Source organism: Epinephelus moara, chromosome 11, assembly GCF_006386435.1.
Source record: "Epinephelus moara isolate mb chromosome 11, YSFRI_EMoa_1.0, whole genome shotgun sequence".
NCBI lineage: Eukaryota > Metazoa > Chordata > Actinopteri > Perciformes > Serranidae > Epinephelus > Epinephelus moara.
Genome location: NC_065516.1, coordinates 23269308 through 23293186, shown reverse-complemented (window position 1 = coordinate 23293186; position 23879 = coordinate 23269308). Strand labels below are relative to the sequence as shown.

Genomic DNA, 23879 nt, shown 5'->3' with positions numbered 1-23879 from the left:
GTTTTCCACAACACAAACAAGCCGCAGGATGTCTCTGGCCCGGGCCGGCCATTTCTCCGGCTTAGTGCAGGGACATGCTTGAATGGGTCCCATTGTCAATCTATTTGTCACCCACTATTTTGTGGCGGCTTTTGGCGAGGGCCCAAGGTCGGCTAGCTCACAGGCCTAAATATAATACAAACAGTGGAAGAGGCGAGGCGTGAATAGATCTTACACTGTAAATAAAAATAAACAAAAAAGGTGTGACATGACACTTGTGGCACTCTGCTTTAACCAAGTGATGGCTATAGAACAATGACAAATTAATTCAGTGTGTGAGCGTGTGAATACTGAACCTTTAACTGTCCTTAATTGGCTCTCAGAGAAAACCAGAAATAACCATGAAGAGGAAAAAATAACGCCACATTAAAGGCTCAGTTTTGATTCACCTTCATCTGCCCTCTCTGTGCCTTTGCGCTCCACCTCTGACCCCACCCCTTTGACCAAAAAGGATCTGTACCCCTCACTATTTGTGTAGTATTATATGTCCGGCATTGCCTTGTGAAACTCAGCTTACCTTGTAAATGAACGAAACAGAGTTGAGTCGACACCCTACGCTGGGAGCTGCTGTATAGTATGGCAGTGTGCCTGTTAAACCTCCAGGCGGAGGAAAGATGAGAACTGCCTGGTATTGGGAGCAGTAGGTTTCGTTGCCCTCCACGAACATACTGTACCTGTAAGACATCTCTACACTCCGCTAAAGCTACAACTTTGACACGATCTGAAAAACTAAAAGAACAGAAAACATTTTTTGCTGTTCTCACTTTTTTTTGGCAGCGTTTACGACTGCAAATTTTAGCAAGTATCTCCGAGCTGTTACAACAGGCCTTTGAGAGCAGAGACAAGGCTTCCATCCAGAATACAGCACCCTGCTTCAAGCAGGCTCGGCTTTGTCGAAGCACACACACAGGGCCCCATTGTGACGATGGAAGTCATCCTCAATACCTCTAGTCTTCGATTACAATCCTGGAACACCAAACCCTACGCTTTTGTGCACCAACAACAAGCTCATTACTGAGTCAGACACAGCCTGTGTAAACAAGTCTAAAACTGTGCAAACATCATTAGTCATATAAAGAATCCAACATCCTAACAGTTCACCAGTTCCTAAAAACATGGTTCGAAAGGACAAATTGGTTGCTGGAGGATGGTGCAGCTAAAAAAAAAGGGATAGTGGAGGTGAGGAAGGAATTAAGAATAGCTTGGCTGGGTAAATGTCCCACTGTCGGGGGAGTTAAAGGAGAGGTGAACAGTAACTAAGTACATTTACTTGAGTAGTGTACTTAAGGATAATTCTGAGGTATCTGTACTTGAATATTTCCATGTTATGCTACTTTGTACTTCTATTCCCACACAGCTCCCAGGCAAATATTGTACTTTTTACTGCACTACAACACTTTGTAGATCTGGATTATTAATTCAAAATATGATCAACTAATAAATGATGTATTTTTTTTTAATAACAACTGATTTTTTTTGGTGAAATTCACAAGTGACCTCGCAGTTTATTTAGTAAAAAACTAGCTCCACCTTTACCAGAAAGGATGAACACATTAAGGCCCCGATTTCACAGAAAGCACATTGCTTATTTTTCTTTTAATTAAATGCCATTAGTAAAAAAAAAAAAGCTTGCTGCGCCTTTCAATCATTGCCAGGCAACCACCCCATCACCTCCTTACCCTCAACTTACCGTATAATCAATCTACCGTTTATTTATCTGCATTCATTTCACAGTAATTAGTATCTTGTTGCTAAAATGTTGAGGCAGAGGGTACTTGCTGTAGTTCTGGTGGAGGGTGAGAGGCTGTCAGCAAATAGTTTGTTGGGCACAGGGAAACAGAGATCTGTGTGGGTATGTGAGACCCTAATGAAGAGGGTGCATGGGGAGTACCACCAGTTGGTCCAGGAGCTTCTCCTCGATGATGGCTGTTTCAAGGCGTATTTCAAGATATCTCAGGGGCAGTTTGACAACCTGCTGTCTATTGTCGAGCCGTATAGCTCTGGGTATCAAGCGGCTGCTACCGCCAGCTTCTCCTCCATTGTTTACTAATTTAAACTTACACAGAAGGCCCGCCTCTCAAATAATCCGATTGGACAATGGGAAAAACAATGACGAAATAATATATGTTGTGGGGCGCTTTTCTGCTGTGAGTTGAAGTTTTGCCAACTTGAGGATTTTAGAGCGTCAAGCAAAAATGCCAGGCACGTAGAGCGCAGAAACTCAAAGTGAGACGCAACACTAAAACCACGAGCAAAAAACTTAATTCTCATCAAAAACAATTACAAAAAGCTTTCTGTGTGATCCAGGCCTAATGCATCAATAATTATTATCCAAAAAAATATTATGTATTATTCTGAAATGAGCAATTTTGATTCATGAGTAATTTTACTATGCGTACTTTAAAGGTCCAGTGTGTAGGATTTAGAGGCATCTGTTTACAGAAAGGGTATATAATATTCATAACTATGTTTTCAATTGTGTATAATCACCTGAAAATAAGAACTGTTGTGTTTTCGTTACCTTAGGGTGAATCATTCATGTCTACATACAGAGAGGGTCTTCTTCCACAGAGTCAGCCATGCCCAGAATAGACACACCAAACACTGGCTCTACACAGGGCCATTTTCGTTATTGCATCAGCCACCATAGTTCTCCTACAAGCTGGGAGAAGTTTCAGTTGGCTAGATGCCACTGAATCCTACACACTGGACCTCCAAGTATATTTTGATCTTAATACTTTTGTACTTTTACTAAGATTAAATGCAAGACCTTTACTTGAAACAGAGTATTTCTCCACTGTGGTATTGCTGCTTTAGAGTACTTCTTCCACCACTGGTTAAAGCCCCAATCAGGCTTGAGGGCTGCAACTTTATTTTTGGGTGAGTCATGTCTTGTCTATAATATGTCAAAAAAAAACCTTGGCTAAAACCTTGTTTGCAGGCATAGCTAGTTAAAGGTTTATGGGACTTTAGCCACTTGAAATAAAGTCACAGAGTGTTGTATTTCATAACACATGTGACCTCCCTGACCCCTCAGTGCACCTGCAGACCGTATTTCACATTTAGGCAGTGGGAAAGTCTCTACAGAGACTCAAGACACATGTCCCTGCTACACTGTGTGATGTCTTTAAAATATCAGATGTGTGCTGTGTGCAGAGGCTTGTTGTTAAAGGTTACCTGGTTGGTAGAAGTTGGGGGAGAGCTCTCTAGCAACCGCCCTGGCAATTTCTGAGTCGTGCACAGCAGAGATGGCAGCCTGGTCTGCAGCCTCGCTTTTTGTTCTGGCATGAGCCGTTCTGAAAAAGCAAAAAAACATTATTAGAGTCTCAGAGGTAAAGAAATACAGAGGAGGAACACCGCCATGTTTGAAGAGGAAGCGTGGTAGATAAACATTTTCTTACATCATCAGCTTCCCTCTACTATCCTTTTCCCCGTCTTGCTCCTCCTCTCTGACCCTCCATCCCTTCCTCCCTCTTGCTCCTCCTCATCTTTGAGCTGTATCACTCAGCCTGTCCCTCTTGGGGGATAACATAACACCTCCCCTTGTGCTTCTATCTCAAATCCAAATCCTGATTTTCCAAATGGAGCGCAGCCACATCCAAGCAAGACCTTAATCCAGTCTGGAGCACTGCACTGCCGCTGGACCACACGGGAGCGGTGCCCAAAAGGCACACACAAACACACATACATGTAAACACAAATATCATATCATATCCCATCATATCATATCATGTATAAACAGCAGGTGGTGCAGCAAAGGCTTAGGTTTGAATCCCATGCCTGCAAAAAAATGTTTCAGGTGACTGATAAGTTAGAAAACCAATTCATATATTGATGAATAAAAAACACAAATTTTAGTTATTATTCTTAAAAATATCACAGATTTTATAACCCTAAGGGAGGTGCTTTCAGCCCTACTCTTAGCTTAAAAAAACAAGCAAAAGGAAGAAGTGACATAATGACAGCATGTGCAGAGCCTGCGTCCACGTCTGCTACGCCACACTGATGCTCAAAAACCAAAAGGCAGAAGAGTAATACGTTCTGGGATCAATGTGAGCTTAGCATTAGCACTGAGAGGTATTACGGGAGCGTACCATGGTGAGACAGACAGAGGCCCGGGGGTGACCTGCTTAACAAATCCCTTGAAAACTCCACTGAAAGATACTGTACATGTAAAGTGCACATGCAAACCCAGAGCTCCAAGTATGGGGGGACATATGCACCAGCGAGGGAGGATGTTACAACAACCAGCCTCCTGTTAGAAAAAGACCTAATTATGCAACAATATGAAACGCATCAGTTTAAGCCAGTGGATTTGTCACTTACTGCATGAACAGTGAGTGGAACTCTTACACAATGCGTGACAGCGCAACATGGGCTGTCCAAGTATCACTGTAAGTATTGACAGCTGTGCCTTGTGCCCTGCTTAACCCCACTCATCCATCTTCCTCTCCCTCTTCTTTCCACCATCCCCTCTCTCTTTCAATCAATGCTCTCGTTTTTTTCCCGATTCTTCCTCATCTGTCTATTGACGCTGCGTCCCCTCATCCTCACTCATCCCCTGCCTCCCTCTGTCTCTCTGTCAGAGTGACCCCAACGGACAGATGTCTCTATTTCAGACCACTTCTCTGTCCTGTCCTTGGACTCAGGGCTGTCCTGTTTTTGACTGGCAGGGACAGTGAGACATTAAAATGCATGAGGAGCCATATGCTGGCGGGAGAGACGGGCCGCTTCCTCTCCAGAAATACGTCCCTGCATCACCCGCAGACAAAGGACACTCTCAGGCTGTGTTTACAGCCAGCACAGCCTCTGGAAAACACTGACCAGCTGCAGATAAAAATAAGATTGGGGAAATGATATCACAAAATGCTTTGCTTCCTGACAGAAGTTATTGCAAACACATAGGAATTCAACGTTGCGGCTAAAAGCAGCTTCATGGTCCTACTTAGGAGTACTTCCTTGTTAAAAACTGACATTAAAGCATTCCAGGGACACCACACACCGACATGTATACCATAGACATCCACTTGCCATGCATGCTACCACAAGGACATACATGCTTCTATTTCTGAAATGTGTGAAATGTGCAGGCAAATGAAAGGAGGTATGAATGCGTCATGAATGTATACAGCGTGCCCATGACATCTCCTAAGGATCTTAACAGTTCCCTTTAGGTAGAGTGGGCACAAAGTCACGGGCAGACACAGGAAGCGATGCGGACTGTTCGCAGACAGGATGTCTGGTGGTGGGAGGTGACAGGCAGAGAATGATGGGAGTAGAGGTGTGATAGAGCAGAGAACAAGAGTGAAATGAAAGGCGAGAAAACATGGGCATGTGGAGCGCAGAGACGAAAGGGTTGGTTGGTTTTCTTCCAGGCATCGGAGAATTTCGTCTTACAGTATAGATGCTTTTAATCACAGTAGCAAGCGATGCCAGCACCTTCCACGATGCATGCACTGTTAAACCTGTAATCACTTATTTTTTGTCAATGTGGAGGCAGCGCAACAAGCTGTAATAATAACATTGACATATCTTAATTCAATATTCTCCAGCTATTTCGCTGCTTAATGCTTCACAAAGTTCACCAGCTAGCTGCTAACTTCGTCTGTCAGTCGTTTGGTGCTGGGAAGTAGCATTGTTACGATACTGGAATTTCCAATTTTGCTGCAATACTTTGAAAAATATTAATACTGGATACTATTTCCGATACATTGAGGGCATAAAATTTAAAACATTTTGTTAAAAAGTAAATATAAAAAAGCTATAACATGGGAACTAGGCTTTTATTTTCTTGGTTAGTAGCAGAGAACAGCAGAAAATGATGATTGAAACCATTTCAAAAATTCCGGATTGATTCGTATCGATAAACCAATATTTTGTACAACACTAAAAAATAACGCACTGGTTCAACTTAAAAAAATTAAGTAACAACTTGCATGCATCTTTTTTAGTTATTCCAACTCTGTCATCATCCAGTCAATTCTATGAGCCTTACTAATCTGACAAACTTTGACCTTAAAAAGCTTAATTAAGTTGAACCAACTTATTATTTATCCGAAAGTTGTGGTGATATTTAGCTGTCAAATTATGTTATTTAGGATATTTTGATTTATTATCTTAAGTCAATTCTACTCAAAAATGTAAAAAATGTTTTTTATTTCATCAAACTTCTTACAATAAATGTTGACTAAAACACTTCAATATAACAATTTACATTGAGGGCATACAATCTAAAATGATCTGTTAAAAGATAAATGTATAAAAAAACTATAACATGGGAACTAGGCTTTTATTTTCTTGGTTAATAGCAGAAAACAGCAGAAAATAATTATTGAAACCATTTCAAATATTCAGAATTGATTCGTACCGATAAACCAATAAAATGCACTGGTTCAACTTAAAAAAATTGAGTAACAATTTGCATGCATCTATTTTAGTTGTTCCAACTCTGGCATCATTGAGTCAATCCTATGAGTCTTTTATAATCCGACAAACTCAATTAGTTAAATACAATCAACATGATTTGATGACTTGATAGCTTAATTAAGTTGATCCAACTTAATATTTATCCAAAAGTTGTGGTGACATTCAGTGGTCAAATTATTTTATTTAGGATATTTTAATTTATTATTTTAAGTCAATTCTACACAAAAATGTAAAAAATGTTTTTGATTTTGACCAACTTATTAAAGTCAACTGACTACAACACTTTAATGTGACAAACATATTTTTTTATGCTGAAAAACTTCATTTGAATCATATTTCAGGAGAAGAATATATATTTTATTAATCACCGAGGGGAAATTAATTTTTTTCACCCTGCTGTCATATACACACAGGCCTGAAATACGCACACATGCAAAAACAGGACCTATACATGCATTAAATGGAGAGATGTCAGAGCAAGGGGGCTGCCTTGGACAAGTACCCCGAGCAGTTGGGGGTTTGGTGCCCAGGAGGTGAAGTGGCACCTCTCCAGCTACCAGTCTACATTCTATATTTGGTCCGGATGGGTACTTGAACCGGCAACCCTCTGGTTCCTGACCTAAAGCCCCATGGACTGAGCTACTGCCACCCCAAGTAGTAGTTTATCCAAGCAACAGCTGCCTCAAATGGTTAAATACATTGCAGATGAGAGTGGTGAGAGTGAATCAAAATAGTTGTGGTGGTAAAACCAAAACAATTAGCTAAAAGATATCTGAGGGAAATTGCACTGTGGATTGGTCTACGAGTGACACTTTCACATTACACACAGTCATTTGATCCTTTGTTAGTGTAAAAGTATTGCTTGTAGCAGCTTTAATATGCATACCTCTACCAGTTAGTGGCTCGCAGTGCCCATCAACAATGTGTAGAAGCACGCATGAAGACAGGCCAACACATTTTTCAGACATTCACTGCAAAAAAGTCTGGATAAACAACAATATGCAAGCTCACGATTGACCTTTGAAAAAGTTATCAGTTCTACAACTTATCAGACAGTCTGCAACCTCCCTACTTGAAGCCAATCTGCCTCTGAATATAAAGCAACACCTGTTCATGTCTAGTTTTGGGCTCTGCAGGCACTCCTGTCTGGTTGAGTGTTGGGGATGGGTCCAAGCAAATCAAGGTATTTGAATCCATAAACGCACCTGCTGGCACAAATGCAAATATCACACAAAAACACACACACACAACAGTTTGGATACATTTGGACAAAGTGTAGAAAGGAGCAAAGACTTTGAAGCAATTCCTTTTGGACCGAAGCCCTGCGTTTGAGAGATGATATTGATGAAGGCCCGGTGAGATCCATCGTTGTTTCATTACTGTGACAAATGAATTGCGTGAAAAGTGTTGAGTCAGTTTGGCAGTCGGCGCGGTGGGTGCGGCGCTCTCTCTCCGTGGAATGTGTGTGTGTGTGTGTGTGTGTTTGAGATAAAGGATGAGGGTGGGTGACACAAAGAGAGGAAAGTGAAAACACAGCGAAAGCGAAAGGTATGGAAACGGAAAGGAGAGACAGACAGAGCTGAAGAGAGACAGAGAATGAGACCCTCTAAAGACTTCTGGGTATTTAGAACTGCTGAGTTATGCATCTCAGCCCCTCTAATTTTACTGTAGGGTTAAATTTGAAACCCCAGCTCCCATCTGGCACTGTGCATCCTCCTTTAAGGTTTCTCATACTGTACGTTCCACATTATACAGCATGTGTGTATCTGTATTTTGTGCCGGTTGTGTGTAATTGTGTGTTGTTTCTGCCCCTTGAGTGAAGTTTCAGTCCATCACTCCCCAGGCTGTGGCCTATTTGAGGAATCTTCCTCACATATGCTGACACAGTTCTGCACCCCCTTCGTCTCTTGGTCCCCTCCAACCCCCCTTTTGCTTCTTCCAATAACGCTCCCCTCCCCTTTCTCTCTCCCTCATCATCCCTCTCTCCATCACTGTGACCCACTCCCCCTCCCCATCAGTCCAAGCTTGGTAACTGGAATGCTGACTGGTACAGTGTATAATAAGATAGAAGATGACCTTGCCCATGGTAAACATCAGCACTTAACAATCTTCCTTTAAACCCCATCAATCTCTTTCATCGCCCACGACCAAGAGAAAACCAGTACTATACGGGATACTGAGACCATGTGCCATTTGGGCAGTGATGCTCCTGTTGTGAGTGCACAAATCTGCTTATGACAGGATATTATACATCAACAGAAATGACTATCCTGTATCTTACCCACACACTCCCCAGGTCCAAAGGAGCACACAGAACATCACATAAAGTCTGCACAAATTAGCACTTAGTTTGCCCCGCACATATCTCTTATATCCGTGCAGGCCTGCTATTGAATTCCCGCCTGGTGCTAATTCAGGATTACTCAAGCATGACTAACACCATTAGTGGTTAGCTAAAACCGACTCTGAAATTATTCAGGAATTATTCTTGGGTTGAGGTCTGGGCTCACATTACCAGGGGCTGCAGTGGTGGGGGACAATGGCTACAGCAAATGAGGCTTTAAATGGGAGACGAAGTGGCTGTTATTATGAGATAGGCTAACTTTATCCTGGACAGAGAGAGCTATGGTGCTGTATAATGAGAATATTTGGGCATGGCTGTGTACTGTACTCGAAGCGTTTTAGCTCTCAGGACGCCCTGGTGGTTTGGCACGCTGGGGCTCTGGGCTCATTCCCCTTCTTTCTCCTTTACATATCCTGGTACTCTTTTCAGTAAACATAGAAATATACCTCCCCAAAATACAAAAACGGCATCTCTGATCAGCTAGGCTTATTGAATTTTCCCCAGCCTTATGAGTGGCCTAACAGAATAATATGCTTTCTGAATAAGGAGTGCATTAAACATGCAAGGTTTGTTCAATGGCATATGCAAACACAAGTACATAGAGCACTGCAGAAGCAAAAAAAAAGCACTTGAATAATGTACATGGCGCAACAATATGAAAAACACTTGCAAGGATGAAAGCACATGGCAGGGTGAAGGGAAATAGGACAATGAGTGGGGAAATGAATAGACCTGTCAGATTGTAAAAGGAAAGGATACAAAGAAAGACACGCTGATCATTACATCCAGACACTCCCTGGAGGAAAACAATCATCTTTACTAAATGTATGGCACTGTATTAAATAGCTCAAAGGAAAAGATTCGGAAAATTGAGAGTTACATAAGGAGACTTTTGTGTATATATGCTAACTGTGATAATCTAATGGATCTGATGCATTACCTTAACTACTCTGTCATTATAGTTTTATTATAGTCATGTAGGGTGAAGTTGTAGGGTAATTTGGGACAATCTTTGGTAGGTTACCAAGAAAACCACCAACAATTCCGAAGACTACCTTGAGTAATACTTTATTCTATGAAGAAAATATGTTGCTAAGTCAAATACTTTAGAAACTTTTGACCCTCAAACACATCAAGGACCACAACTTCAGTGCGATCACGTTCAGGTGAAATGGGACAGCTGGTCAGGTAAAATGGGAAGTCACATTTTTTTTGTTTTAAACGGTAAATCCATTTATCAGTTCAGTCATTAATCGTTAATGCAACCTTTGGCTATTACTAATTACTTTGCTGTCTGTATCCTTGGTGCCATGTCATCTACAATAGACGTGCATGTCTGCCTGTGTGCATGTAACAATGATGGCCAATTCTGTCTATTCTATCGTAGCTGACATGGACTCACTGCATCATCTTTAATATTTTCTAAGTGACAAATACACTGTAAATGTCTGTTATACATTTGGGTGGCACACAATAGTCAAACTGAGTGCAGTAAGTACTCACTCAAAACCCTTTCCCATAAAAAGTAAAATGCATTGTGAAAATATTCTGATTTTAAAACAGACAGTTTATAAAACGCAACAACCTACAACCTTTGCTGTTACAAAGTGTTCCAGGGATGATGTTTTTCAGTAGGCCAACTCAAAACTTAGCTTTGCTCTGGTTCCCTTGTCAACAAGCTTATGGGATTTTTCCATTGAATTTTGAATTATTGCTGAAAATGATCTCCGTGGCAAACAAAAATGTATGATACTTACATGGTTTGTTCAGCGAGATAATCTTAACAAATGGCTACCACTTTCGTGACTATTGAAGACTTAATGCAATCGTCACCAGTAAAAGCTAACGTTATAGGTTACGTTATAAACAAATGACACTGAGGTCGCATGACCGAACGTCACCACCATAACTGACTGTGAAGCTGTATTTGGCACGGCTCGCCATGATGTTCTGTAGTCTCATTTAGCCACTTGTTAACGAATGCCTTTTTTTAAGACACTCAGAAGCTTCAAAGTTTTCGAGTGGGGTATTAACTTAAGTATTTTATGTTTTAAGCCTCCTTAGCTTGCGTTAACCACATAACTTATTCAGGTATCTAACCAAAAAGCCATTCAAAAAACCCATTGACTTTGAGACAAGGGAACTTTGAATGGTAAAATGCTAACTCATCCAGGGCTCATTTTAGGACTCATTCCTGAGGCACTCTATACCAGTGGTTCCCAACTGGTCCAGCCATGGTGTCCAGATTTCTTCTTAGTTCAAGGTCCACATAATTTAATATATTCAGCATCATACTTGCGTTTGGCCATGTCATCAAGCTAGTTTACTGTCTCTGTCAAGTAGGCTAGCTGTCCCTTAGTTACTTGTTCCACAGCAGGAAACTGCAATTCAAAATAAAAGGTCTGTGCCTAAAATTCACTGTACTTCAAAATAGAGTGTTTTTACAAACTCCCCATGTTCATGAGTCAGTTGCGGTCCATTCAGAATGAACCCGCAACCCACTTTTGGACCACAACCCACCAGTTGGGAACCACTGCTCCTATTGTTTTAGCTGCAGCCCTTTTATTATACCAAAACGAGAAAATCGGGGACCAGTGATGTTTTGAATCTTTGCTCTGAACATCCTAATTATCTCAGACCAAATTAAAATGACTATTTTACGTAAAGGACATTTATAGTAGCCTAACAATGCAATAAGATGTTTGGTGATTAGCTGCTAATATGTAAAGAGGCCAAGATGTAAAACCCAATATCCCACATTACCTGACTTCACCCTAATGTTGTTATTGTGTCTACCTTAATGGTAAATCAATCTGTTATACGTAGAAAAATTTAATAAATAAATGTGTTTTCAAAAAACAGATGAAGCTAGCATACAGCCAGCAGGTGGTTAGCTTAGCTTCTGGGTGCAGAAGCTAACAGCTAACTTGGCTCTGTCTGACCAGTTAACAAATCTACCTACCAGCACCTCTAAAGCACACAAATTAAACAATTATATCTCTTTTTGTATTATCTGTACAAAAACCCAAAGACAGAGCCAGGTTAGTGGTTTCCTCCTGCTTAAAGTCTTTCTAAACTAGGCTAATAATCAGGTGGCTAAGCTAGCTGCCTCCTGGCACTAGCTTCATATTTAGCGCACAGGTATGAGAGTCGTCTCTTGGCCAGAGAAGTGAATATTTATTTTTTAATATTAATTAAATGATTTCATTCCTTGGAGTAATTTCTGATGTGTACCTTTATGACCTAAAGATTCAGAATCCATTTTTATTTACCCCCAAATAGTAGTCTTTACTCATGATACTCATGAAGTGAACTGGCAGGTAGAGACAGATTGAAATTCAGCTCCCAACCAGACTTTATTTCTGGGAAGAAGAATGAGTCGAATCCGTTTTGATTAAACAGAAAAAAAAAATCCCCAAACTCTACTGACATTTTTGGCTGTGGATTACAAACAGGCCTAATCTCCCACTGGTGTTCTCTACTCAGGAGCTCTGCACTGAACCCTCCACTGAGACTTCACCTGGCCTCCATCCAAAAACACACGGTTACAGGTATGTGTGTATGTATGCCTCTGCTGAATCAGGGTTTCAGTGTGTGAATGTGTATAGGTGCTTCTGAGACACGACTGTATTATAATAAATACTGTGCACGTGTTTAGTGTGGTACATGTTTAGAGCTCTGTTATGTTTGAAGGTCTGATGCGCTCTCCTCTGACTGCTGATACGAGTCCTCACTGGCGTGTTGAGAGAGTGACACAGAATGCCTTGCCGAGATGATCCCTCTGGTTTTGGTGAAGGGCAGTGGCAAGGATTCAGACCTCAGCTCTGTGCGCTTTGTGTCAACACTGCTGGTGAAACATGGCCACAGCTGATACAGCTAATGACACAAAGGGGGAGGGGGTCGATGGTGGTCAAACCATACACCGCGGAAAAATAGGGATGTAGTATCTGTGATGTTGTGAAGCTTGGATTTGATTTTACTCTCACTATAATCTTTGTTTACCTGAATCCTGAGGTGGAAACGGCAACTATTAAAACCAAGACTGTACCGTGTACCATTTTTGGGCTCCAGATTTTCAGCAATATTTATTCTTTGTACTGTTATTTGTTTATCTGTTAATTAAAAAAAAAAGGTTTGGTGTTTTTTTATGCGTGTTTGCAATTCCAAGGGCTTACATTGAATGAGATTCAATATCACACACTCTTTGTGACATATTAACGGCTTGTGACAATTTTTCTTATCATGGATAAATCATAGAGTTGCCTGAATGCTCATAATAATAGACTACGAATCTGAACCAATGCTTGTTAAAGTGCTTGGAAACAGAAGTGCAGAAGCGCAGAAACAGCACGCTAGGTCCAACAATTTAACGTTTTAGATTGATATTTATAAGATTTATATTTTATTATTTGTTTATTGTCATTTCTCAGCACTCGCATACACCATCCTATACAACAGTGGTTCCCAACTGGTCCAGCCACAGGGTCCAGATTTCTCCTTAGTCATTAGTTCAAGGTCCACACAGTTAAATCAGCATCATACTTATATTCGGCCATGACGTTGAGCTAGTTTTTCTCAGTCAAGTAGCTGTTCATTAGCCACTCACTCTACAGCAGGAAACAGCCCTTCAAAATAAAAGCTCTTTGTTGGATATTCACTGTACTTAAAAATAAAGTGTGTTGATTCGTTAGAAAGTTAGTTGTTGTCCATTCAGAATGGACCCACGACCCACTTTTGAACTGCGACCCACCAGTTGGGAACCACTGCTATACAATATGCAAAAAAAAATAAAAAATAAAAATCTATAATTGAAAACCAAATACCTACCCAATAAACAAATATCTGAATAGTTGAATATTCGGGTACAGCTCTAACTGAGACAACAGTAAATCAAGCCAACACAACCCCAGAAGTGCTTTTTAAGCCTTAATATTATCCAAACAAAGCTCATTTTTAAATTCACCAATAAGAAAAACACTTGGAAATAAATGAAACCTTGGTCGGACCCGTTATTAAAAGTGAAAAAAAAAAAAGGACACCTCATTACAGTGTTGGAGAACTGCATCTTAAAGCACCAGGACTGAGTTCACCTTGTGTGCCTCTAGATCTTTCTTAAACACAGTGGATTAAAAATGTAACTAATATAAGAAATCAGCAGTTCAAATAATTAATGGCAGTTTCAGTCATGGAATAATGTTCATAGTGGATTGATAGCAGGGCTGCAACTATTATTTTCACCATCACTTATTTCTGTAATTTATCACTTAATGGCTCCATCTATGAAATATTAGAGTTGCCAAATCCTCATTCAGCAAATCCAGTAGATGGCCAATTAAACCGCATCAATTACAGTCTCTTTGTTAATATCATTATAAAACTGAGCGCCCCAGCTACATTTGTTGAGTCACAGTGAAGTGCTGACTCAGTCTTAACACCACAGCATTCCCTGACCCTGTGTTACTTATCATAAATGATTATGATTTGGTGTCGGGAGCGAAAAGTCGGATTGGTGCATTGCTATAAAATTTCCCGGAGCCTAAAGACAAAATGACAACACATGGAAATATTAGAGGTTTTGCTTGCCTGGAAACAGTCTATTGATAATCAAAAGTGTGGTTCATATTCTGTCGATTGACTGATTGATGCACTGACTAATTGTTTCCGCTCTGAAATTAAATGGAGGAAAACACTGAATTTAAAAAAGACATCACTCATTTATGAATCTTGGGATCTGATCTCCATTATCTGTGCTGCTGTCAGGCAGCATCTGTCCGTTTTCACACTCACAATCTGTTGTTACCCGAGGACTCAAGGAGTCAAACATTTAAGTAACTTAACCAGGGGCTACACTGCCTCACACTTGCACACACACTGCACCCAAAGACACACACACACACAGGGCTTCGCTGATGCAAATCAAGACATGTTGTCATACGACTATGCAAACGTTCCCCACCTACAACATATACACATGCAAACATGAATACATGCAAAAGCTTTTGACCTGCACCTAAGAAAAATGAGCTGCCTCTGATGCAAATGACACTCTAATGCACACACACACACACACACACACACACACACACACACACACACATCAAATCTGCATGAGAAGTAGAAAAGCACCATTAGTGAGACGTGTTATAATGAGACCCACTGGGAATCGGTGTGAATAAAGGACACACTGAGGTGACTTGGTGGTGCTGTATCTGTAATAACAGTCCATAAATCTTTTGTAAATCTCCTAATGGAACCAGACGCGCTGTTCGAGCCTTAAAGGATGAATAAACACAACGTTAAACTCACAACGCCTCTTCACTCCACTACTTCATAAAGAAAATCAACAAATGGCTGACACGATGATGACGGCAGTGAGGCAGTAACCATGGCAACCACCAGAGACACTTGAGCAAGCTGTCCAACTAGGCATCTGGCCTGTATTAATGAATTTGCAAATGAACAAACCCACACTACAGCCTACTGTATGGGTATAATCTTGTAAATGCACACACACAAAACACACACAAACAAACAAACAAAAAAAATCTTTTAAAATGTGATACATTCAAGTGTGCTTTGGCAAAGTGAGCACGCTGCAAAAGGTTTACAATCTGGCTGAACACAAGCACACACAGGCGCACACACACACACAAACAGCCCCTCGGTGGTGTGTCTCATTTAACTACGAGGCTCAACATCCGAAGCTGAACCTGTGTGAGTAAAGGTCACATTGCCTGGCAACCACTTGAGCTTAAGGAATAGTTTTAATTATGGTCTGTGCTCGCTCCTCCAATCTCCTGCCACCATTCACCCCACTGTCTGCACACACACGCACTCACACAATCATACACACACAACCATCAATTTCCTCCTCAGTGCAAAGCCAAAAGGAGCATTAGCGTTAGGTTACATCTGCCCACAGCTGAAAAAATTGTGATGCAATCTTTGTACTATCTTTATGGCCATTTCATGAGCTTAATGGAAGACATGTGACTGACAGTGACATAAAAAGTCAGGTATTATGACATTTTTTTTATATAATAATATCTCACTATCACAGACTGCAACTGCTAACTATATATGGGTCAAGTCAAGCATCATTACAAGAATATAATCCAGTGTTTTGTTGCAGCAAAACAGACCGACTTGTACAAACGCATCACAAACACGCACGTCCACACATACAGTATCCTCCACGCATGTGCCTTCAAGAGCGGTTGCATGCTTCACGGAGGGACCCAGCGTGGAAAAGCAATACTCTGAATCAACAAGAGAAGTGATAATTCCATAATCCAATCCGTGAACATCTGGAACGAAAGCGGCCTAGCTAGCCAATCAGAGTGGCTGAACAGATTTAGCGGGGCAGAGGTTAAAGACACACGGCTGCGGAAGCAGGTAGAAAAAAAATAAAATAAATAACGAACGGATTTTAAGAGTTGCTTCAGGCAACACAAGCGGAAATGACAGACTGACTTTATGCCTCACATAAGCAGATGGCAACTATTACGGCTGAATATGTTGTTGCTGCCGGTCTTTATTTGTGCATTTAAAAGACATTTCGGGTGGTATTTCTTGTCTGTTGACTGTGGATATTAAAAGGGTTGGATAATATGAGAATATACTCTGGGAGATAACAGAAATGTGTCTACAGATTTTGCTATTCCAGTCGCACTTATGTAGCTGTTTATATGGCTATTGCTGACAATATTGTGCATCTAAAGGTGATTTATGGCAGCATTCTATTTTAGGGTTTGTCCTCAATGTGATGGATAATGTTGATTTTTTATTTTATTTTCTGCATAAAAAACATTTTTCATTTTATCTACACACACACTTTCAAACAGAAACCGATTAGTGTTGCAACTATAAATCAAGTCTGTCATTTGGCAAAAAATACATCTGCAAAAACGTTATTACTGGAATAGTTTTAAGCCACTTGAAAAGTTGGAAATTGTAATTGTAATGGACGTTTATGACATGTTACAGATCAAACAACCAATTGAGGAAATAATGGACAGATTAATCAATAATAAAATAGACTGATACTTGCAGCTCAAATTACAATGGTGTCGGGCTGGCCCCTAATAGTCGACCAAACGTTAGTCGATCAGAGAGGTCATTAGTTGGCAAGATGTCATTGGTCGCTAAGTCGCCGAAAACAAAAAACAAAAAAGGGAAACTCTATTGGGAGTAGCACCTTGTCAAAATAAATCAAACCCTATATGACTGGACCATGTGGGAATTTAATTTGAAAGGACAGACACAGGAAGTGTCCACGCTCAGCAGTCAGACAGGAGTCAGGTTAATTTCCAGGGCTGGTACCTGCGGTTATTCCACAGGCTAGTTAATAACATGTCGGGCAGGAAATCCAAAGTGTGGGATCATTTTGAGAAGGTGAAGGACGAACCCAAGGTGATATGTAAACTCATCTTCATTGGTCGACTACAAACATGACGTATCATCTGAAACATGGAAGTAGCTACATGCCCATTAGCCCACAGCGTCATTAACAGGCGGCTCGCTCAGTGTGTGACGTGCACTTGTAGATAAAATATAGGCCTATATTAATGAAGGTTCATTAGTACGGTTTTGTATTTCTCTGTAATGTAGCACAGTGTTAACAATGTTACTGATACTATTCTTTCTCACACCTTCAACTCAAACCATTGTGTTGCCCCGCCCAAAATATATCATTTAATAATTACATTAATATCATAAACATGTGGGTGACTAGTCGACTAATGGCTCTAAATGATATGAATGGATAGCCAAAATATCAACCACCCACATGTATAATATATGCCATATATGGACACAAAATAAGAATATATATAAAATGAAATAACATAAACATGCCTCTCCAGTGCATATCTATTTAAAGAAACTGTCACAGTCTACATGCTGCGGACGCTATTTTGAGGAGTGAACAGGTTTTTCCCTCTCAGTGATGGCGCCTCTGGAGCAGGTCCAGCACATAACATACACTGAACTGACACTTATTAAGGATCTCTTCCTGATATCAAGCTGCAGCACCTTTAACAAAGCCCACAACTCATTATAATGTAATTGTTATGGACTCGTAAATCAATGGCTTTTATCTGGATCCACCTCATCAACAGAACCATTGATCCTAACATGTTGCACACGTGTTTGAGAACTGATATTTGTGCCAGTGTTAAATAATGTAAACAGCTCTTGAACAGGTGCGCAGAGTCAGACACGGTTGCCCAGTGACATTTGGGATTTTTGCATATCTTGTCGCGTCATCAGGAAATCTCAGGAGGATGGGGCGTACACATGGACACACACACACACACACACACAGAGGGAAATCCCTGGAGATCAAGCTTACTGAACAGAAACACCATTTGCCTGCACTCATTATTTCTGTACATCTCAGATCACAGTGTGTCTAATACAACATCTCGCTCACTCCGCTGACTCTCATTAACCGCTGTTACATACACAATTAACACAGAGACAAGCAGACACAACCACATGCGCTGTTAATAAATGGAGGGAGTACAGTCTTGTAGGAAAAGGAAAGATTATAAAGGGAAATGGAGGAGTGGGTAAACCATCTGTATAAGTACAAGAAGTACTTTTAAATTTTTAATGGTTGCAGGTGAACCACTACATGGGTTAACCTCTTTATAGCAGCCTTGGACTCCACATGACTCCCCCCTCTGCCCGCCCGCCCGCCTGCCTGCCTGACTCATCCCACTCTTTCTTGAGAAGCTGCAGAAATATGTGCCATTCTCAGAGCGATTACAAGCCACAGCCAGTGTAAAAGGCATGTTGGTGAAACCCAATCCTATCACCACTGCTAGCGCTCCACCCACATTCTCCTCTGCTCCCCCAAGCTTCCATACTGTACAATGTCAGTCACGAAATGTAGCCTATCCCAGCCTAAACTGTAGATTCCTCGCACATTCTCTCCCTTATCAAACCTTCTCTTTCGGTGTAAACTCTTGTTGCTGGACCTGCAGGCCGAGGATTGATTTCTGCCAAAATTCTCTCCTCTCGCCCTCTGACTGTCTCCCACCAGGGAGGAGAAATATTAAGAAAGGAACAGAGAGAAAAACAGCTTTTTACTTTCACTCTGAAAACGCTTGATTTTCTTCTCTCTACATCAGTCCTATTTACTGGGATGTAGCACGGCATCATATTGTGTATCAGGAGCAGCAGACACCAGACTCCCTGCTTTAGTCATATATTCTAAGTGATGTAGTGTTTTGTCCCTTCAGTGAGGAATTAACCTTTATTAGACTGCAGTGAGCTTCTTGGTGGGCACATATCTGCTCTCCTCTGTCTGGTAAACATCTGGTATCATCTCTTGTTTTAAATCTTCTTTGTGTTTTGAGTCTTGAATGATTACAGGCAGGGCTGTGCAATAATGAAATGACAAGACTAGTGTAGTCTGCAGCCACGCTGTTGGCTCTGTGAGGCTGTACTTTGGCACAGTGCTGCTGTAAGACAGTTAAATCATTTGACAACCAGAAACCATGGGTTACCAGAACCAATCACAAATCAGCTGCAAACAACGTAAGAGGATGCAAAAAAGGACTAAGCTACAGTGCAAAAGTAAAAGAAGCTGATAGGATCACATGTCACTGGTAAATGACTGATTGATTGATTAAACGTTATCACCCCAACAGCCATGTTGTAAGTAAGGCTAAAATTCAAGAAACTAAGTTAATATAGTTTTTTGTTTTAGGCATATTAAGAATTTGGCATACTGCACAACAGTGAAACAACATTCATTACCTTGAACATAATACTGGTTATTTTGTTATTGTTCATAAAGGTCATAAAAGACTGTATATTAATGTGAAAATATCTCTATTAGGCAGCCGTAATAGCTTAAGGTAACATCAGCTTTTCCTTATATCGCTACGTAAGGGTAGCTTTTTCAACCTGGACCCTTATTTCCAATGTTTTTGTGTCCAAGTCATTTACGGGAAGAACAATTTTTGAAATTGGTCCAGAAAAAGGCTGTAATGTAAATGCTCGGAGGAATTATGCACCTTCAATTTATGTCCACTAAAAGTGTTTGTTTTTGCCACTGACAGTCTCAGATTGTTATGTGAAGTGTCTGACAGCATTATTGAAAGGATCCCTACAGAGGAAGACATTTTTGTGAACAAGTAAGAGCCTTTTGTTTAACCAGAAACAACCCCAGAATTGGTATCATCAAACACACCAGACTCCATTCAAATAATTTTAGCCTGTATGGAGCCAGCATATTTTCACATCTAACTGGGTGAATAAAGGGTTAATTTCAACCAAAGCAGAGTTGGTGATTGTTGGACAGTGGAAAGACAAACCAAGACAATTTTTGTGAGTAAAATTTTGTTTCTGTCATCTTTGAATGAAGTGTGTTTTAGGATAGACTCACAAGTCAGTCTTTAGACGCTTTGCTTACCTAAAGACTGATGTCTTTCTCCCTGATTTTGTGTTTAGATGGGCGGATACAATTTCAGAGTTTAAAAAAACTCCCTACGTTGCAGAACCAATAGTAAATCTGCAGGGCGGTCCTTCGGTGGCTCGCTGAACTCTTGTGCTCGTAAACATAGTCCCACTAAAAACACGTGTAGCGGTACAAAATGACTCAAGTCACTGTAAGTCCTTCATTTCCACAACCTTGTGGACTGAGCACACGTTTGATAAAACGGAGTTTAATCTCTCGGCATCCATTTTCAAGCTCTCTGTGTGTTTGTGTCCTTGCAGACGAGAAAAGGGGGAGCGCACATTTCCGGGAGGGCGTGTCCTTTTCAAAAATGCAAGAGGTGTTGCTTTGTTGCCGGCCGTTTTCGCCGGTGTGTTAAACACATTTTAGAAAGGAGTGTCCCCAGACTATCAGAAGGTGGAGATCTCTGATTGTCTGGTGGCGAGACTAGTTTTAGGATGATAAAATTACTGTTTTTTGAATGGAGTCTGGTGGTTGGAGATGTCGGGGCTGTTTCTACTTAAACAAAAAAGAATCTCACTCTTTAACAAAAAAGGATCTTTTCTATGATGTTGTTAGACACTTAGAATAATAATCTGAGCCTGTCAGTGGCAAAAACAAACACTTTTAGTAGACGTAAATTGACATTGCGCAATTGCCCCAGGTGGTTACATTGCAGCCAGTTTCCCCGCTGTCAGCTGCAGCGCTCTCGCTCAATACTGAACCAATTTCAAAAACTGCCGTTCCCATTAGTCACTCACACACAACAACATGAGAAAATAGGGTCCAGGTTGAAAAATGCCAAAGCCACCCTTTAAACTGCGTCCATGGCTCCATCCACTGACATCTTTCAAACTGCTAACTCTAACTTTCCTAAATGATAAGTTAAGAATAAGATTACATTACACTCTGTAATTTGATTTCACTGTGGGTCGTTTGAAAAATGCTTGACTAAGTCGCGGTGCATTGCTATTGCATCAGCTACATTATTTATAGCTCTTTCGTATGTACAAGCTGGCAGTGACGCCGGTCATTAAAGGTACTGATACAGATAATCTGAGGCCGGCTATTTCTTGTGTGTGTGTGTGTGTGTGTGCGTATTGGTGCGTGACCATTTGATTCTGTCAGCAATAACTGTTGTGTTACCTCACACCATCACATCGCCATAAATATGAGACAAGTCCAGGGATAAATATACTGTATGATGTGGCTTGCTTTACTCTGACTCGTGATTCAGACGGCCGACCCACAGTTACAATTACTGTACGCTTCGTGCCTTATTGCTACTGTACATTTTGTCACTTCATAAAAGGGACAAACTTGACATACTTTTGAAAGGTGTGTGGCGCCACTTCATAACAAGAGGTGGCACCGGCACGGATGTCATACACACACATGCACAGACACAGAAACATTTAACTCAACTGCACCTCTGCCCCTATTTGGAGCAAGAAGAAGTCATCCCCGTCGAGGACAGCCAGGATGGAATCTTACATGATGTACTGTGGGTTGGGATTATTTTGTTCGCATGTTGAAACACAGGCTGATCTATAACTCTCTCCAAAAAGGGCAGGTGGTGAGTGACTGAGGTCATCACACAGCAGGTGATAAACAAACACCCCTGGATACAAACGCACCACACACACACACACACACACACACACACACACACACACACACAAACAGACATTTAGGAGAGATGATAGTGTGAGTGAGATGGCGGGATGCTATATCAGTGGTGGGACGGGTATATATTCCTGGCTGGTGCTGATAAGCCAACTGATGCCTTGCCTTATTTAGTCAGTACTCACTGCTGACACACTAGCAGAGTAGCGCACACCGCATGGCATGCACTCGCACTGTATGTGTTTGTCTTGTGCGTGTGTGTGTGTGTGTGAGGTGTTCCTGTATGGAGAGAGGTGAGTTCTGATTAGGTGAAAGCATATAGATAGTCTGTGTGCCTGTGAGTGATTGGAGGTGTGTGTGAGAGAGAGACAGACGACATGGATACACCCGCACATGTGCACTTAATGTTTTACTACTAACATGTGCAGTTGCTGGCTTCCTATGTTGGGTCAGACAGACATTAATAAATTATTCTGCTTGAGAATTTTTTTTTCTGTCATTCAAAATTTTCTGTACTTCTGTACTGAAACATATTTCAAGGACTCAAAATCATATAATTAACTCTGCCACAGTGATTTCACAATGATGGTTATCATGACAGTTAATTTTCCTCATATATAGCAAACAGTTCTAATTTCGCAAAATATAATTAGCTATATTAGTTTCACTCAACATCCAATTATGTATGAGAACATGGTCAAACATGCGCACTTAATATTGGTGAATATTTGGCCGCTGTTCACTTTCATTCAATCTTAACATCAAGTGGAGTTTAACTTCTGTGAACTTTGTTGTGTTTAACCAGCCAAAATTAGCCATGATAAACACAGACTGGCCCACATTATAAATGCTGCCTGGCTCGTAGTGAATCGGCAGACAGGCACTGAAGGTAGGAAAATGGAAAAGGGACCAATGACATCATGATTCGTGATATTTATTAGCAAGCTTTCTGTGAGCGTCTCACCTGGTACTGCTCAAATTTGGCGATGGCTACTGGCCTGTATTAGGGCAACAACTATTGATTATTTTCAATATCAATTAATCTGCGGATTATTTTCACGATCAATCGATTAATAGTTTAGTTTATGAAATGCCAAAAAAAAAAAGTAAAAAATAAAAATAAAAAAATCTCGGAGCAAAGAGCAATTTCCAATCGTCTTTTGGCGATCAAATTGCCAGGGGATTTATATTTTGTTTTCATTTTATTTCAAATATTTAAACATTAAAAAAAAATCTGTCATAGTATTGTCTTGTCTAATCAAACAACAAGCTTTCCGTGTACATCACACCTTACACTGCTCAAATTTGGCGATGGCTACTGGCCTGTATTAGGACTGCAACTAACGATTATTTCCAATATCAATTAATCTGCAGATTATTTTCACAATTAATCAATTAATCATTTAGTCTATGAAATGCCAAAAAAGTGAAAAATGCTTTTTAAAATTTCCCAGAGCCCAAAGTGAAATTCCAATTCCCTCTTTTGTCCAATTAAACGTCCAGAACCCAAAGACTATCATACCTTTACCACATCATACATAATCTATTATCATAAATGAAAAAAAAGCAGCAAATTCTGACATTTAAGAAACTAGAACCACCGAATGTTCAACATGTTTGCTTGAAAAGTGACTGAAATGATTAACTGATTATCAAACTAGCTGGTGATTCATTTTTTCCCCCATTGACTAATCAATTAATCAACTGATCGATGCAGCTCGAGCCTGAAGACACTAAGCTTCTTCAGTTTTAAGTACGTCTCCTGCACATCTATCAACCTACAACCAGTTATCCACCAAAATCCATCCCATTTCTTAACCAACTCCCTCTCTGTCCTGTTTGCAAATTCAAAGTAAATCTATTCATATATGTGTGTGTGGCATAAGGACAAGCTAAACAGGGCCAAAAACAGCCTTGCTGGCAGAGGCAAAAAAGTGATGATGGCAAACACTAAACACTCCTGAATATCATTAGTCTCAACTTTTTGCTGATTGC

The 23879-nt window shown here is 40.6% G+C and overlaps 1 protein-coding gene across 1 annotated transcript in view; it reads right to left on the bottom strand.

Moving 5' to 3' along the window:
• The window catches only part of jph1a (junctophilin 1a), a 47166-nt gene that overhangs the window by 12591 nt on the left and 10696 nt on the right, over positions 1-23879 (bottom strand). The window contains exon 4 of the mRNA XM_050057024.1: positions 3217-3335. Coding sequence (XP_049912981.1) covers positions 3217-3335 — 119 coding nt within the window. The remainder of the gene's footprint in view (positions 1-3216; positions 3336-23879) is intronic.